Source organism: Anomaloglossus baeobatrachus, chromosome 12, assembly GCF_048569485.1.
Source record: "Anomaloglossus baeobatrachus isolate aAnoBae1 chromosome 12, aAnoBae1.hap1, whole genome shotgun sequence".
Lineage (NCBI taxonomy): Eukaryota > Metazoa > Chordata > Amphibia > Anura > Aromobatidae > Anomaloglossus > Anomaloglossus baeobatrachus.
Genome location: NC_134364.1, coordinates 20,664,950 through 20,681,144, shown reverse-complemented (window position 1 = coordinate 20,681,144; position 16,195 = coordinate 20,664,950). Strand labels below are relative to the sequence as shown.

Genomic DNA, 16,195 nt, shown 5'->3' with positions numbered 1-16,195 from the left:
CCTCCCGAAACAAAGCTCCGACGTAATCCACAGCTCCGGCCTAATCCACAGGTCCTGCGCTGCTTACATCCAGCCGCGACTGACACTGTCGCAGCGCTGAATGAATGCAGCCTCGCAGCGAGACAGCAGAGGTAATTACCGGTCATTTCCAACGGCCGGTAATGTGAACTTACTACCGACCGTGAGAAATGCAGCGATTTGTCCTCTATCTATCTATATCTATCTATCTCTCTATCTGTCTATCTATCTATCCCTCTATCTATTCTTCTGTCTCTTTATCTATCTATCTACTAAGAAGGAAATGATTTTTTTTTTTCAATGTGCTTTATTGCATTGAATGCAATAAAGCACATGTACCAACCCGCACGCGGCAAAACCGCGGCAATACCGCGGTAAAACCGCAGCAAACCGCATGCGGTTTTCGGGTGCGATTTGCCGCGTTTTTTTACCGCGGGTGCGGTAATCTTTCGGTGCCTGCGGAATTTTCTTGAGAAAATTCCATTTTCCAGTGCGCACATAGCCTTATACTGCAGAGCTGCACTCACTATTCTTCTGGTGCAGTCACTGTGTACATACATTACATTACTGATCCTGAGTTACATCTTGTATTATACTCCAGAGCTGCACTCACTATTCTGCTGGTGCAGTCACTGTGTACATACATTACATTACTGATCCTGAGTTATCTCCTGTATTATACTCCAGAGCTGCTCTCACTATTCTGCTGGTGCAGTCACTGTGTACATACATTACATTACTGATCCTGAGTTATCTCCTGTATTATACTCCAGAGCTGCACTCACTATTCTGCTGGTGCAGTCACTGTGTACATACATTACATTACTGATCCTGAGTTATCTCCTGTATTATACTCCAGAGCTGCACTCACTATTCTGCTGGTGCAGTCACTGTGTACATACATTACATTACTGATCCTGAGTTATCTCCTGTATTATACTCCAGAGCTGCACTCACTATTCTGCTGGTGCAGTCACTGTGTACATACATTACATTACTGATCCTGAGTTATCTCCTGTATTATACTCCAGAGCTGCACTCACTATTCTGCTGGTGCAGTCACTGTGTACATACATTACATTACTGATCCTGAGTTATCTCCTGTATTATACTCCAGAGCTGCACTCACTATTCTGCTGGTGCAGTCACTGTGTACATACATTACATTACTGATCCTAAGTTACCTCCTGTATTATACTCCAGAGCTGCACTCACTATTCTGCTGGTGCAGTCACTGTGTACATACATTACATTACTGATCCTAAGTTACCTCCTGTATTATACTCCAGAGCTGCACTCACTATTCTGCTGGTGCAGTCACTGTGTACATACATTACATTACTGATCCTGAGTTATCTCCTGTATTATACTCCAGAGCTGCACTCACTATTCTGCTGGTGCAGTCACTGTGTACATACATTACATTACTGATCCTAAGTTACCTCCTGTATTATACTCCAGAGCTGCACTCACTATTCTGCTGGTGCAGTCACTGTGTACATACATTACATTACTGATCCTAAGTTACCTCCTGTATTATACTCCAGAGCTGCACTCACTATTCTGCTGGTGCAGTCACTGTGTACATACATTACAGTACTGATCCGGAGTTATCTCCTGTATTACACTCCAGAGCTGCACTCACTATTCTGCTGGTGCAGTCACTGTGTACATACATTACATTACTGATCCTGAGTTATCTCCTGTATTATACTCCAGAGCTGCACTCACTATTCTGCTGGTGCAGTCACTGTGTACATACATTACATTACTGATCCTAAGTTACCTCCTGTATTATACTCCAGAGCTGCACTCACTATTCTGCTGGTGCAGTCACTGTGTACATACATTACATTACTGATCCTGAGTTACCTCCTGTATTATACTCCAGAGCTGCACTCACTATTCTGCTGGTGCAGTCACTATGTACATACAGTACATTACTGATCCTGAGTTACCTCCTGTATTATACTCCAGAGCTGCACTCACTATTCTGCTGGTGCAGTCACTGTGTACATACATTACATTACTGATCCTGAGTTACCTCCTGTATTATACTCCAGAGCTGCACTCACTATTCTGCTGGTGCAGTCACTGTGTACATACATTACAGTACTGATCCGGAGTTATCTCCTGTATTATACTCCAGAGCTGGATGCGTGAAGCAGTTACTATGCATCTTCCGCTCAGGGCTCTTCCTAATTCCTGTGTTTGAGTTGCAGGAATTCCTTTGCAATAAGTGCACATCCTCCTCGGATACATCTCCCTATGAATGCGGCACCAGGCCAAGTGATTCACCGTGTTACCATCTGCCCACAGAAGAATTCTCAAGACGTCAAGCTATAAACAAACAGTAACAATGCAAAGTGGAGCATAAGAAGTAAGAGCGAGGCCCGGGCACTATGCAGCAATAATCACATTATCATTACAATAGACACAATGCTCAGGGCAGGCGACAGGTGAGCAGACTGATACTATAAAAAGCAGTGTCTGCGGTTGCTCTGGGAGACCAGCGCTGAGGATTAGGGCGACTCGCGCTGTCTCGGTTGATGACATTTGCAAGCATTGTGTAAATGACATTTGCTGCACAGAGAGCGATGGAGCGTTTCTATGGCTCACTTCCATCTCATAGGTGATCAGAGCCACAAATTGGCAGCATCGCCTTTCTTGCAGGAGATAGGAGTAAGAATCTGGTGTCAGCCGCAGCTGCCGGATGTTATGATCTATGAAGTGTCAGACTCATCGTGACTCACCGTGTCGGTCATGTCATGCATCCAAATTACAAACTGATGAGTGCACATTGCTAAGCGAGCGGCACAAAACAGACATCAACGGCATATCACTAAGGTACACGATCAATGATCAATATGTGTGGATCTGAAAAGTGGGACCCACCTTACTCTTTAGAATTAAGTTGTAGGGATGCAGTTTTAATAGACCTTTTGGGGGGCAAAACTGTTCATGACGTGAGATTTTGTAAGACAAAAAAAAAATATTTCTAGCATCAGAATTTTAGTTTTGCGCCTCTGCACCCACATAAATTCAGATGCACACATGACACAGAGAGGACACATCGGCCCCAGTATTGTTCTGTGACTTAACGCAATCACAAGGAGGCGATTGTTGAAGCCTCTAACTCACAGCCCTGGCATCAAGATTTTGTCAGAAAGAAGTGGAGCATAAGAATGATAGATCGGACCTGGCGTAGAGCTCGTGCTGCAAGATCTGTCATGAATATGAAAAACATTACCAGGAGCCATAAAAATGACAAAAAACCTTCAATGCTTAAAATTGTCCTTTAGTTATAACCTCTCCCTCTGTAGATGTCTACCCTTCTTTTACTAATGTCATGAAGTGCAATGTGTCCTGACCTCATCCGTGTCACTTGGATACTAAGACAGAAATGCTGCAGCTGCAGCTCCCCCCTCTCCCCACTCATTATCACATGATTTTCTTTGTAGTGGCGCTTAAGAAACCTCCTCGGTCACCAAACGTCTAAAAGGTGAGGAAGTCTATTTATAAAGGCTGCTATAAATTCCTATACAAGTATTTTAAAAATGAAGCTCTAACGTCTGTCAGAAATGTGTAACGAAGACATATTACAGCAAATAACTACTGTATGGCTGATCATATATTTTCCTAATTGTGCTCCTCCTCCCCTCCCCTTTCATGGCATACAGAGCCAGAAGAAGACTGCAGCTGCTGCATCCCTCTTTTCCCGGTATCTAAATGGATTGTTTGAACTCTGGTGTTTCTGCTAATTTTTTGAAGCGTTTGAAGACTCGCCAAGAGGAACTACATAAGATAAGGGAGATGCCATTTTTGTTTGATGACGTGTACTGCAAAGTGTATATTCACACTTAACACTAATGCACTTATACATACCATACATACCTGTACAGTGTCTCCTAGTCTTGCCTGTTTTTCATCCTGAAGCTCCACTTTTATCTGTTGACTCTTCTTCATACCCATTACTTAAGTGAGAGAGACTGAAATCTGGCTTCTGCAATTTAGAGAGGTATTCTGTTGTACGGCAAATTAAACACAACCAGAAGAGACGCCTGTAGAATTCACTGAGGACTCAGAAGAAAATTATCCTTTTTTTTTATTTTCCTTTCACAAAAGTGATGCTCAACTAATTTTTTTTTTTACATGTATGTTCACACAGATGGTTCTCACCCTCCCCTGGTCCAGCGCTGGATTTCCATTACTGTACTGGTTTTTGTGTTTTAGCTGCAGCGGTGACGTCATGACTACAGTGTACATATATCACCGCTGCAGTCAATCACTTGAGTCGATGCTTTACCCATTGAGGGGGGAGTACTATCTGTGTTTGTTGTTTTACAAATATGCAATCATTTGGGCCCCAGTTTTGTGAAAGTGGAAAACCCCCTTAGAAGTAACATTACATATGTGCACAGAATCTTTTATAGGCGAGAGTTGTAGTAGAAATTAATAAGGAACGGGTGTTTTCAATACCGCGCCAACGACCACTCATGAAGATGAAGATATTAATGTGACTTTATTTCATGCTCAGGTCTGGTCTACGCGTTTCAGGAGACTCTGCTCCCTTCCTCAGGACAATACAGGCACAAGAAACATCAAATCTCAGTAGGCGAGAGTTGAGCAGATTCACAATATCCTGGTGGCATCAGTAGTCTGGGGCCACCAGACCAGAACCCTGTGAACCTCCGCCTCCCTGCCAGCATTCCCGGTGCCCCTTGTGATTGGTAGGCCTGGTGCAATATTATCAGCGCAGCATCATGCATGACGTCGCACCACCCAGTAATCAATAGAAGTACCTGGGCTCTGATACGACAACCATGCAATACAGATATGGCTGCTAGACCAGGATCATGCAATTATTTTTGCTCAATTCTACGTGTATAGGAGCCTTTAACTCTGGGAACGCCAATGATCCCAAGAATGGTGTGAAGAGCCCCATCTGAGTGGAGCAGAGGTCCAGCAGTAACTCCACTCCACTTATTCTCTATGCTACTGGGGATAACATCCAAAGCTTTTAAAATAGTACTGAACGCTAAATAATTATTGTTCATTCCAGATATGTGCTCATTTGTATGGTCCAAGGGCCAAGCTAAATCCCTAATGGGTATTCTGATCTGCGGTATGAATTGACTTGTATATGATAATGATAAGGGCAGCTATCCCTACCGTAGTGGTGACGTCGGCGTACGCTCTGCCTCTCCACTCGAGTCTATGACAGTAGTGAAGAAAGCCCAAAGTGCTCACCTATATTTGGGTATCTTCTGTGTCATAGACTTGAATGAAGTAGCATAATCATCTTCTGGAGTGTGGTGGCTTCAAACAACCTGCAGACATGGGTGCCACTTTTTTTTTGGAAGAAGGCAGCCATATGTTTGTGAAACTTGGAAAACCCCTTTAAGCATTTGTCGATTGTAGGAACAGAAAGAAGTCTGATAATTCAGGTATTTTTTTTATTCATTTAAGAGTTTTCATCATTGAAAATTACAAAATATTTCAAAATGCATTCTTCATGGTTTTTTTTCCCCCCAAAAAAGGGAATTTCACAGTTAGAAGACTAGAAGAATAGACAATTTGGGGATGGTTTAGGAGGGGTGAAGAAAAAAAATGGCAGCAAAAATCTATAATCAACCATGTATCTAATGTGTTAAACCCACCTGGTATGGACCAGTATACAAGGCAAGGATTGTTAATGACAAATACTAATTATGATAATGCAAACTGCATATATCTCAAATGCAAGACCACGAGACCATAGGATGTGCACAGCCTTCCGGCTCGATGAAGATTCTACCTCTATCTCCATTTTCAAAGTGCAGCGTTTTGGAAGAGGCAGAAAAAAAAAGTCAGTTAGTAAAAACTCATGTCCCAGTTGGTCATATGGATGTCTTACGGGGAACGTATTCCTGAGAAAAGAGTGTCAAGATTAAAAAAAAAAGAAAAGTAACGCTAATGTGCACTGAATCTTCTCGGCTTTTATCGGAGCCGGAGTAGAAGATGTCGAGTTTTTTAGAACCAGAGTTTCTCAAGTCATTGTCCTCCCTCATATGCAGTCAAGTGATCAATTAGAAACACGTCCTCATTAGAAAAAAAAAAAGGAATATTTCAACTTGTTGCTTTCATTGAGTAATGCAAAATACAACACCATTAAGGACAGTTCATGCGTAATTACCAATATAAATGCAAGCGTATAGAAAACATATTAACAAAGAGCTCCTCAATTACTTCTGAGGTAGTACATGAGGAGCCGTTGGGGTCTTAGCTCTCGTCTCTCCTGCACTGAGCACATAATATCTCGGTAAACCACTATACTGGCTGTGATGTTGGCCTTGAAGAATACAGAATGTGATTAGTGGCAGAACTAATACCAAGTTTCCCTGCAAGACAACTGAGACGGCCTCAGGGCCAACTTCATATTGTTTGTCTGAAGAATTAACGAGAATTCTACTTAATTCTTGAATTAGTAGCTGTGTGTCACAAGCATGTAACAGGTCGTAATGCGGATTTCAACAGATTAATAGGGGCACTTTATGTTTTTGTCACCTGTCCTCTAAATCTGACAGGATAGGACAAAGGCATGGGTCGAACCAGGGTCTGAGGGACCTCCCTCTAGGCACTATAACATTTCAGAAGTTCATCAACATTGTAAACGACTTGGAACAAAGTTTAAATCCTTCACTAAAACATGGATGTCTGCCAATGAATGTTTTTCTTTTTCGCCCTGTTTCTCTTGCCTATTTTTCTCCAAATCAACTTAGATGGAACTAAAGCATAGATGGAACTAAGTTTAGGGACCTTCTCCGTAGGTACTGTTACACTTCAACCAAAAGTCAGGTAGCCAATGAAACATTTTACTACTTGGAGGTTTACCTTTTTCAGAAGATACTGGTCTCTAGGCACACTTTGTTAAAACCCCCACCAGTGAGTGTTGCCACTGCTCCAGTTGTGTGATATTGGCTGACTGCTTTGCATGAATCATTGTGTCTACATGGGCAGAGCCCGCTGTCGACGTGATGTTATCATTGTAACCAATATCAGATTCCAAGAGCAGCTGCGGAGACTCACCGGTGGGGACAGTTAGTAAAGGACGGTTTGTTTTTATAACAAGCTGCACCCTGGGACTGGGATTTTCTGAAAGGGAACAACCCATTTTAAATTTTTATAAAAAATATTTTTACCATTATCAAAATGCTCAATCTAAATCAACCAGTGACACAGGATGAAAGAGTCTGTCCACAGTTAAATGAGACTCAACATAAACCCGGTCATTTCTTAACTTTTGGCAAATGGCCTCCAACTGCAATGCAGTAATTTTAGAGTTTTCGGTACTCTCTCGGGGCCCAATGAGGGCTCTTTGAAAGTTGCTAAACTTTTCCACAACTCAAAGCTGCCCAAAAAAGTTGCGACTTTTTGATATTTTAATAAAAGTCATCGGAGCCTGGACAGGGTGTGACAAGGTGCTACAGGCAAATCCTCCACAATTTTTGCAGCAATGTAGTGTACATTGTGTCAAATATACACCCGGCCCCAACTGGTGCACGTCAGCCTGATTTGGACGGCAATTCAAAGCTATGCCAAATTCATGAAGCTGCGCATCTTACTACAGTACTGCTCCCTTCATCATCACTGGTGTGCAAACTTCAGTCTTAATAAATCCGGGCCTTAGTCTTTAAAGAACAGAAATAAAGTCTTGAACCTATTGAACCCACCTGCTTACTTGCCAATCATGGCTGTGAATTTCCTGTAAACTTACTTCATGTGCCATACAGCGTGAAAAAATGTGCATACTGTGCCTTCACAATAAAATACGAGGCCCTAATTGAAGTGGATTTTGAATAATGATTGTAGCCAAGATTTGCTTTGGTTCAAGGCATTTTTATACATATACCGTATATCTATATAAAATAAAGATATTAGCATAGGGTCAGGTTTCTGGCTGGATAGCCAATATGGAGATTTGCAAGCTAAGGCTAGGGAAGCCATAATCTTAACTCTAGAGGTGAGTTACTAAATCACTGGCACATACCATACAGCACATGTGAATGGGAACCCTGATACATCTGTTTTTCCTGCTATAGGACTGTGACCTTTCCTGTGTATTCTTAGATTTAATGGCTACTGCAATAGTTTTATTGATTTTTGTTTTTACTTTGGTTATAACCTTTCTATATTTCTGATAGACCCCTCCCCCCTTTATATTTATAGAATGGCCTGATGCACATATGCAGCGAGGTAATTCTCATATGTACAGGGTCATACTTTGTTGGATACTGGAAGCTTTCCACAAAAGTGCAATATACACAAACACTTAATAGAGAAATGTTAATACTGGCTCAATAGAAACTCTACAAATATTCCCAGAATCCATTGTCTGCTCTCGGCAATCTTATTGCAAGTTGGAAGATCGCTAATTCAACAGTGTCCCGTATAATTGTGCTTTTGTAAGACTATCTTTCCTTGTTAACCCAATGCTTCCAGTTCTTTGGAATTGCTGGGGCTTTCCATGAAAGCTTGCATGTCCTTGGTCAATGGAAGACTGATGTACGTCCGAAACCTCCATAGGGCTTTGACTGAGAGATTCTGCAGAGCTATTGGGACTAACATCAACATATTCCCTCTTGGCTGCCGCATTGGGGTCTACGTTCTTATTCCCTATCTGAACAGACATCCTCTCACTTATTTGGTCTCTTGCTTCTTTTGACTTAAAGGTAGAAAGCATTTCTTGTTTGCAGCTGGCACTGATGTCAATCTTCAAGCCAGAGTCTGTACGGAGAAAACACGAGTCTCCCATTCTGCTTTGACAAACTTCTTCCCCTTCTGAAAAGCTGTCCTGTTTATAGCTTGCGTACAATGGGCTCATCCTGCTTTCCAGCTGTTTAACTGGACTGGGGGCAAAATACTGTTCCGTGAAACTACACTGAGATATTCGACCATCGTTGCTGAAAGAGTAGGCACCGATGTCTTCCACACTTAGTTGCCTCCACCTGGTCGGCAAATCGTCTTCCGAGAGATGGGAACTTCTACACTCGCTGTGTGACTTGTGAGCACCTAGTGTTTGTTGTGTACGGATTCTGGAGAAATGGAAAGGCTCCTCTACATAGGAGGAGGACCTGGTGAAGTGCGGAGATGCCGCATTTTCTGGACTGTGCTCCATGTGCTGGACAGACTTGGACTTTACAAATCTTGGACTTGCAGTATGCTCATAGCCCGTGGTTGACTTCCTTTCGAACAGGTCATCCCTGTTGCCCATGTAGATGGCCTGCTGGGAGGCAGTTAAAGTGTTTGCTTGGTTGTTTTCCTTCTCTTCGGATGTAGCACTAAAGCTCGAGTATGAACTGGAGGTGGGTAAGGAGGCTACATATTCATTGAAGGCTTCATGTGAGAAGCTCGAATGGAATCCATCCTCTACAGTGCTGTCTGTAGAGTTCTGGGATCTTAAGAAGACTTCATCTTTAACTTGCACATCAAAGCTCTGCCTCCGATCTCTTCTCCTTTCCTCTGGGCAATAGAGAGCCGTGTCGCTGCAGTATATTTCAGACTTGAACTGCTGTCTCTGCCGGAGTTTCTCCTCGGGCTCTTGAACGCGTTCATGCTCATAGCTAAGGTCTCTCATTGAAGCACTTGACAGATGTGAAGACAGGCTACTGGGATCGGGTTTTTCCAACACCTTAGCAATGACACAAGTAGGAATGCTGTCAGCATATGAGGTGTTAGACAAGGGCACACTTAGTTTACACCCATGTTTTTCCAAGTGTTCACTTACTCTTTCCTGAAAGTCAGCAGGGAGCTGCAGAAAAAGAGAAGACGTGTAAGAAATCATATCCATCATATACCAATGCACAAAAAAAATCTGATCAATATTACTTTTCTGGTCAAGTTTTTCGAGGCTCTATCCACTAGATGACAATTTTCTAAATGCAGCAACCTCGGAGATGAGATCAGTTAATAACGACTGGAGCCGCTGTGAGATGCCACTAATGAATGACTAGTTAATACATGGATGCACCTAGTCCAACACAACGGGTACTGCCCTTTCCAATCTCTTACAATTTTCAATAATGAAACAAAATCTTTACAGGGTTAAAGCGGGAATTCCAGCATTTATATCCACAGAATAGGGGATAACTTACTTGGTGAGGTTCTGACCATCGCAATCCTAAGAAAATGGCATTGCAGAGCCCTTGGCTGAATGGAGCGGAGGTGCACATGCTTGACTTCTACTACATTTATTGTCAATGGGACCGTCAGAGGAAGCAGGGTATGATGCTCAGCTATTTCTAGTAGCCCCATCGAAAATACATTAATTATAATTAATGTAGTGGAGGTGAGTGTGCTCAACCTCTGCTACATGTGAAATGCAACTTGTCAGAACCCCATTGTCAGGATCATTAGATCAGTAAGTTGTCCCTTATGCTGTTGACAGAATAATTTTCAATTCTGGGAATGCCTCATAAACACATCTCCCCTTCACCTTCCGTATGCACTTATCCCAAATAAGAAATATGGACAGGGGTTAGCCTTGTTGGGCAACCAACGAAAAATATTTAACTGAAAAAAAAATTAATGAACTTTTCCACCGTTTAATACAGATTATTATTATTATTATTATTATTTATTATTAACACCACACAAACTAACTGCTTTCTATCTGTTGCAATGTCTCACAGGGTGTGGACTATGAATCGTCACCCCACGTACCCACTGCCCAGAACTGCCACACGCCAAGAAATGTCATTTTATTTCTGACTCATCCTATTCAAAGCAATTAAGAATTGTAGCATCATCTCTAAAAAATATAAATATATTGTAAGATGTCAGTCGGACACATCATGGAGGGGAGATATGTGTCACAGAGATGATTATCCTTTGTGATATGAGCTTGAAGGCTAGCTCCAGTACATACAATGCTTAGAGGGTTAATAGGGCTGACATGGGCCCGGTTGACGAGCAGTTGGAGAGCTTGGTGGGACTGGCTGCTCACATATTCCCACACCAGGGTGTGGTATGGTGGACATAAGAAAGTCTAGGCGGAGTCATCATTAGCTGTCTGTGGCTGTAAGAAGTCAGCCTGTGTGAAATGTCCATGATTGGACCAATATCCTGGTTTATCTCTGAAGTGTTACCTGTGTACTCGGCTGTCCTGCCAAGAAAGGCCATTTATTTCGCTTGCGTCTGGCTTGCTTTATGGAGTTTTAAGCTAGCAGCCTGAACGTTTCGTGTAAAGACACCTCCCGTTACTACCTCAAACACTGCTGAGTGAGCTGTATCTCAAACAATATATATAAGCCTACAACCTACAACAGCCCTCAGTCCAGTAGACCACTGCGTAACCAGCTCTGTCCTCACCTATTGTACCCTCTCTCCTCCTATACCAGTCTGTTTTGTACTGTTAATGATTGTTGTACGTATACCCTCTTTCACTTGTAGAGCACCATGGAATAAATGGAGCTATAATAATAAATATATACATGCAGTAAGTATATATATATATATATATATATATATATACTCACACATATAAATATATTTTTATATATATATATATATATATATATGTGTGTGTGTGTGTGTGTGTGTATGTATGTGTATATATATATATATATATATATATATATATATAATATATATACACACACACACACACAGTATATCACAAAAGTGAATATACCCCTTACAATTTTGTAAGTATTTTGTTATATCTTTTCATGGGACAACACTGCAGATCTGACCCTGTGATACAATGTACAGTGTCAGTGTGCATCTTGTATAACAGTGTAAATTTGGTGCCATCTAAATAACTCCACACACAGCCATTAATGTCTAAACCACTAGCAACAAAAGTGTTTTTGGCGACATTTTTTTCGAGACCTGTAACATTTTAATATTTTGGGATCTGGGACTGTGTGGTGGCTTATTTTTTGTGCCCTAAGCTGACGTTTTTAGTGATACCATTTTTTGGTAGATGCAATATTTTGATTCTCTTGTTTGCATTTTATTGTAATGTTGCAGGGTTCAAAAAACAACTTTTCTGGCATTTTTTATTTTTTTTCCCAATCTTTAACGATCAGATTAATTTATTTTATTTATAGATCAAAGATTTCTGATAGCGGTGACACAAATGTGTATTTTTTTTATTGTTTTATTTTCAATGTGGCAAAATCATGGTTATTTGAACTTTTTTTGGGGGGGGGGGGGGGTTGGGTTTCATATTTTTTAAAACTTCTTTTTTTTTCCTCACTGGTTTTGGTATTTACTAATCCCCTTAGGGAAGCTGCGATCATCCAATTGCTTGTACTGTGGAGAGCAGTGCATCAGAGTTCTTGTACAGCAGAAATCATCTATAAACACCGGCACTCGGCTGACGTTCACAGAAAGTTCATCATGACTGACACAGGGGTCATCAGCTGACCCCTGGCTGTCATGGCAACCCATGTTATCACGGGGTGTGACAGGGTAACTCAGAATGGGGGCGCCTAGACTGGTCCTCAGGCTAGGGACCCTAAGCTGTTGCTAATTCCAGAGGTACTTCAGATGGTGAAGAGGTCTGGACCGCCAGCGTGGCCCTGACTCTGATCAGCTCTGGTCTAACACCTCCTCTCCACCATTCCAAGGGAGGGCCAGGACAAGGTAAAGACAATACATGGTCAGGGAGAAATAAAGTACAGGGAGGAAATAAACAACGAGTATATTTCCACAGCACACCAAATAGCACTCAGCCATTTTCCAATAGCTGGAACACAATGCACAATAACAGTTATTGCTAGAGCTATAATCGGCATGGAGGAACAGATTACACCATCTTTTAAAGCAGAGGCGGCTGTGATAGGTCTTTAGAAACCTGTGACCGGAGCAGCAATTCAACACCAGTGAGAATAAAACTGGTCAACGCCCGGCTCTGACTGAGCAACTCAAAAGCACCAGGTGGCATGTCAGACTCTGCAGTGTGAACAGGGTCAGAAGTCTCCATGACACCTGGTGACATAGAGCAAAACACCGCATGACACCTGCAAGGAAAGGTGCAAACCCGCATCAAAGGCAGGGACATGACCTGGTTCTGGTACGTCCAAGGTCGTGAAGGCAGTGCAATAATGGTGGTCGCACAAAATATTGACACTTGGGCAGAATTTGGACATTTTCACTTAGGGGTGTACTCACTTTTGTCGTCAGCTGTTTTGACATAAATGGCTGTGTGTTGTTATTTAGGGGGCACCAAATTGTTATACAGGCTGCACACTGACTACTGTACATTGTATCAAAGTGTCATATCTTCAGTGTTGTCCCAGGAAAAGATAATATAATATACAATTATATAATATAATTTACAAAATTGGGTTGGGTGTACTCAGTTTTGAAATTACACTGTATGTGTGTATGTTCATATATGTATGTATAGTAAAGAAAAAGAGAGAGGAAATTGCATTAATAGCAATTCAATAAAATTATTGTAAATTGAATTACTTGTTTTAAATAAGGAGGAGAGGTAAATCCTCCAGCACTTTCCAACAACCAATGTCTTCTACCATTGCCATAAGCTATCAGTGAGTTGCAAGCAAACACCCTAGCAGCATGTAATCTATATATTGCCGAGATAATACATCTACCTCACAGGTATGGCATATCAAAATTAGAGCATGATTATTCCACAGGTGTGCCTTAGGCTGGCCACAATACAAGAGCACTCTATAATGTGCAGTTTTACAGTATACAGTTGTCCGGGGGGGGTCAGAAAACCAGTCAGTATCTAGTCTGACGACCATTTGCCTCACACACACAGTGCAACACATCTCCTTTGCATTGAGTTCATCAGGTTGTTGATTGTGGCCTGTTGAATATTGGTCTGCTCTTCTTTAATGGCTGTGCGAAGTTGCTGGATATTAGCAGGAAGGTAGACCCGGTGTTGTAGATGCCGATCTACAGCCTCCCAAACGTGCTCAATGGGTGACCGGTCCGGTGAGTGCTCGCCATGCAAGAACTGGGATGTTTTCAGCTTCCAGGAATTGTGTACAGATCCTTGCAGAATGAGACCGAGCATTATCCTGCTGCAATATGAGGTCGTGATTGTGGATGAATGGCACAAAAATGGCCTCCGGATCTAATCACATGTACCTCTGTACATGTCAGACGTCTGCCCATACCATAACCCCACCTCCAACATGGGCCACTCCATTCACAACGTTGACAACCACAAAGCGCTCGCCCACACAGCACCATATATTATACACAGTCTGCCATTTGCCCTGTACAGTGAAAACCAGTATTCATCTGTGAAAGAGAACAACTGTGAGTTTTTTTCCACTCAAGTTGGTTACGATGAACTGCAGTCAGGTGGAGACACCGATGAGGAGGACGAGCAGCAGATGAGCTTCCTTGAGACGGTTCTGACAGTTTGTGCAGAAATTCTTTGGCTGTGTACTGATGGTTGCAGTCGCTGTCCGGGTGGCAGGTGTCAGACAATCTTGGAGGTGAAGATGCCGGATGTGGAGGTTCTGGTCTATAGTGGTTTCATGTGGTCTGTGGTTGTGAAACCAGTGGGATGTTCTGCTAAATTCTCTGAAGTGCCTTTGGAGACGGCTTATGGTATTTAAAATAACATCCAATGCACAGGCAACAGCTCTGGTGACATTCCTGAAGTCAGCATGCTAATTGCACACTCCCTCAAAATGTGCGACATCTGTGGCATTGTGCTGTGTGATAAAACTGCACATTTTAGAGTGGCCTTTTATTGTGGCCAGCCTAAGGCTATGTTCACACAGGGCTTTTTTTGTAAGTTTATTTCCTGACAGGGCTTTTTTGTAAGTTTATTTCCTGACCAAATCTTGATCTGTGGCAGGAAATCTCTTTTGAGTCATCTGCATTTTTGGTGTGGTTTTAGTGGCGTTTTTTGTGCATTTTTTCTACAAAATGGGTTGTATCAATGAAAAAAACGTTGAAAAAGCGCTGCAAAGAATTAACATGCTCCTTCTTTGAACTGTGCAGCAAAAACGCAGGTATTTGACAAAACAGTCAGGAAAAATCTGCATGTGTTTGTGTGTGTGCGCATGAGATATCAGAAATCTCATAGACTTTGCTGGGATTGTAAAAAGCAGCTTTTTATTAGCATGGATTTGCATTAAACCAAGGCAAATCTGCAGCTAAAAAAACGCAGCACACACTTACCAAAAAAGCCCTGTGTGAACAAACCCTAAGGCGCACCTGTGCAATAATCATGCTGCCTAGTCAGCATCTTGATATGCCAGACCTGTGAGGTGGATGGATTATCTCCGCAAAGGAGAAGTGCTCACTGGGAGTGGAAACAAATGTTTTATATTTTTGTGTATGTATATATATATATATATATATATATATATATATATATATATATATATATATATGTGTATGTATGTATGTATGTATGTATGTGTGTATATATATATATATATATATATATATATATATACATATATATATATATATATACATATATATATATATATATATACATATATATATATATATATATATATTTATGGGGCGATCCAAACGTAATGATGATCGGTTATTTCTATTACACACAGAAATTAAACTAAAATGTTTTCTTCTCTCTTAGGTACCCACTAGTCCAGGGAAAAAAATCACTCAGGGTATGTGCGCACGTGTGCGTATTACATGCAGTTACGCTGCGTTCTGCACCGCAGCGTAACTGCATGCGTCCTGCGTCCCCTGCACAGTCTATGGAGATTGTGCAGGGGCCGTGCGCACGTGGCATGTTAGAACGCAGCGATTCGGCTGCTTGCCGAATCGCTGCGTTCTAAGAAGTGACATGTCACTTCTTTCGTGCGTTCTGCATGCTGTCTATAGGGAGAGGCAGCATGCAGAGCGCACGAATCTGCCGGTACCATGCGCTTCAGAACGCAGCTTTTCAGCTGCGCTCTGAAGCGCACATTTTCGGTGCGGTGCAGAGCGCACACGTGCGCACATAGCCTAACATAGGCCATGATTCCCGGGAGCTACATTCATTTGAATATGAACTGTCGAGGAGTGAACATCAAAATGGAAAAAAACGAGCTCAGAGCTGTCATTAAATACCTCTGCTTGAAAAAAATTACTACCAAAGACATACACAGCGACTTGGTGGAAACATTGGGGGACTCTTCTCCTCCATATTCCACAGTTGCACGCTGGGCCAAGGAATTTA

The 16,195-nt window shown here is 42.0% G+C and overlaps 2 protein-coding genes across 9 annotated transcripts in view; one reads left to right on the top strand and one right to left on the bottom strand.

Annotated features, from left to right (window-relative positions):
- The window catches only part of WDR25 (WD repeat domain 25), a 185,319-nt gene that overhangs the window by 142,173 nt on the left and 26,951 nt on the right, over window positions 1-16,195 (top strand). The window lies entirely within an intron of this gene.
- Window positions 5,461-16,195, bottom strand: part of BEGAIN (brain enriched guanylate kinase associated) — a 201,388-nt gene continuing 190,653 nt past the window's right edge. For 6 of the 7 annotated variants that reach the window (XM_075330976.1, XM_075330979.1, XM_075330975.1 and 3 more), the window contains one exon: window positions 5,461-9,808. In XM_075330976.1, coding sequence (XP_075187091.1) covers window positions 8,429-9,808 — 1,380 coding nt within the window. In that variant the 3' untranslated portion in view covers window positions 5,461-8,428. The remainder of the gene's footprint in view (window positions 9,809-16,195) is intronic. The other variant, XM_075330981.1, reaches the window with a different exon arrangement.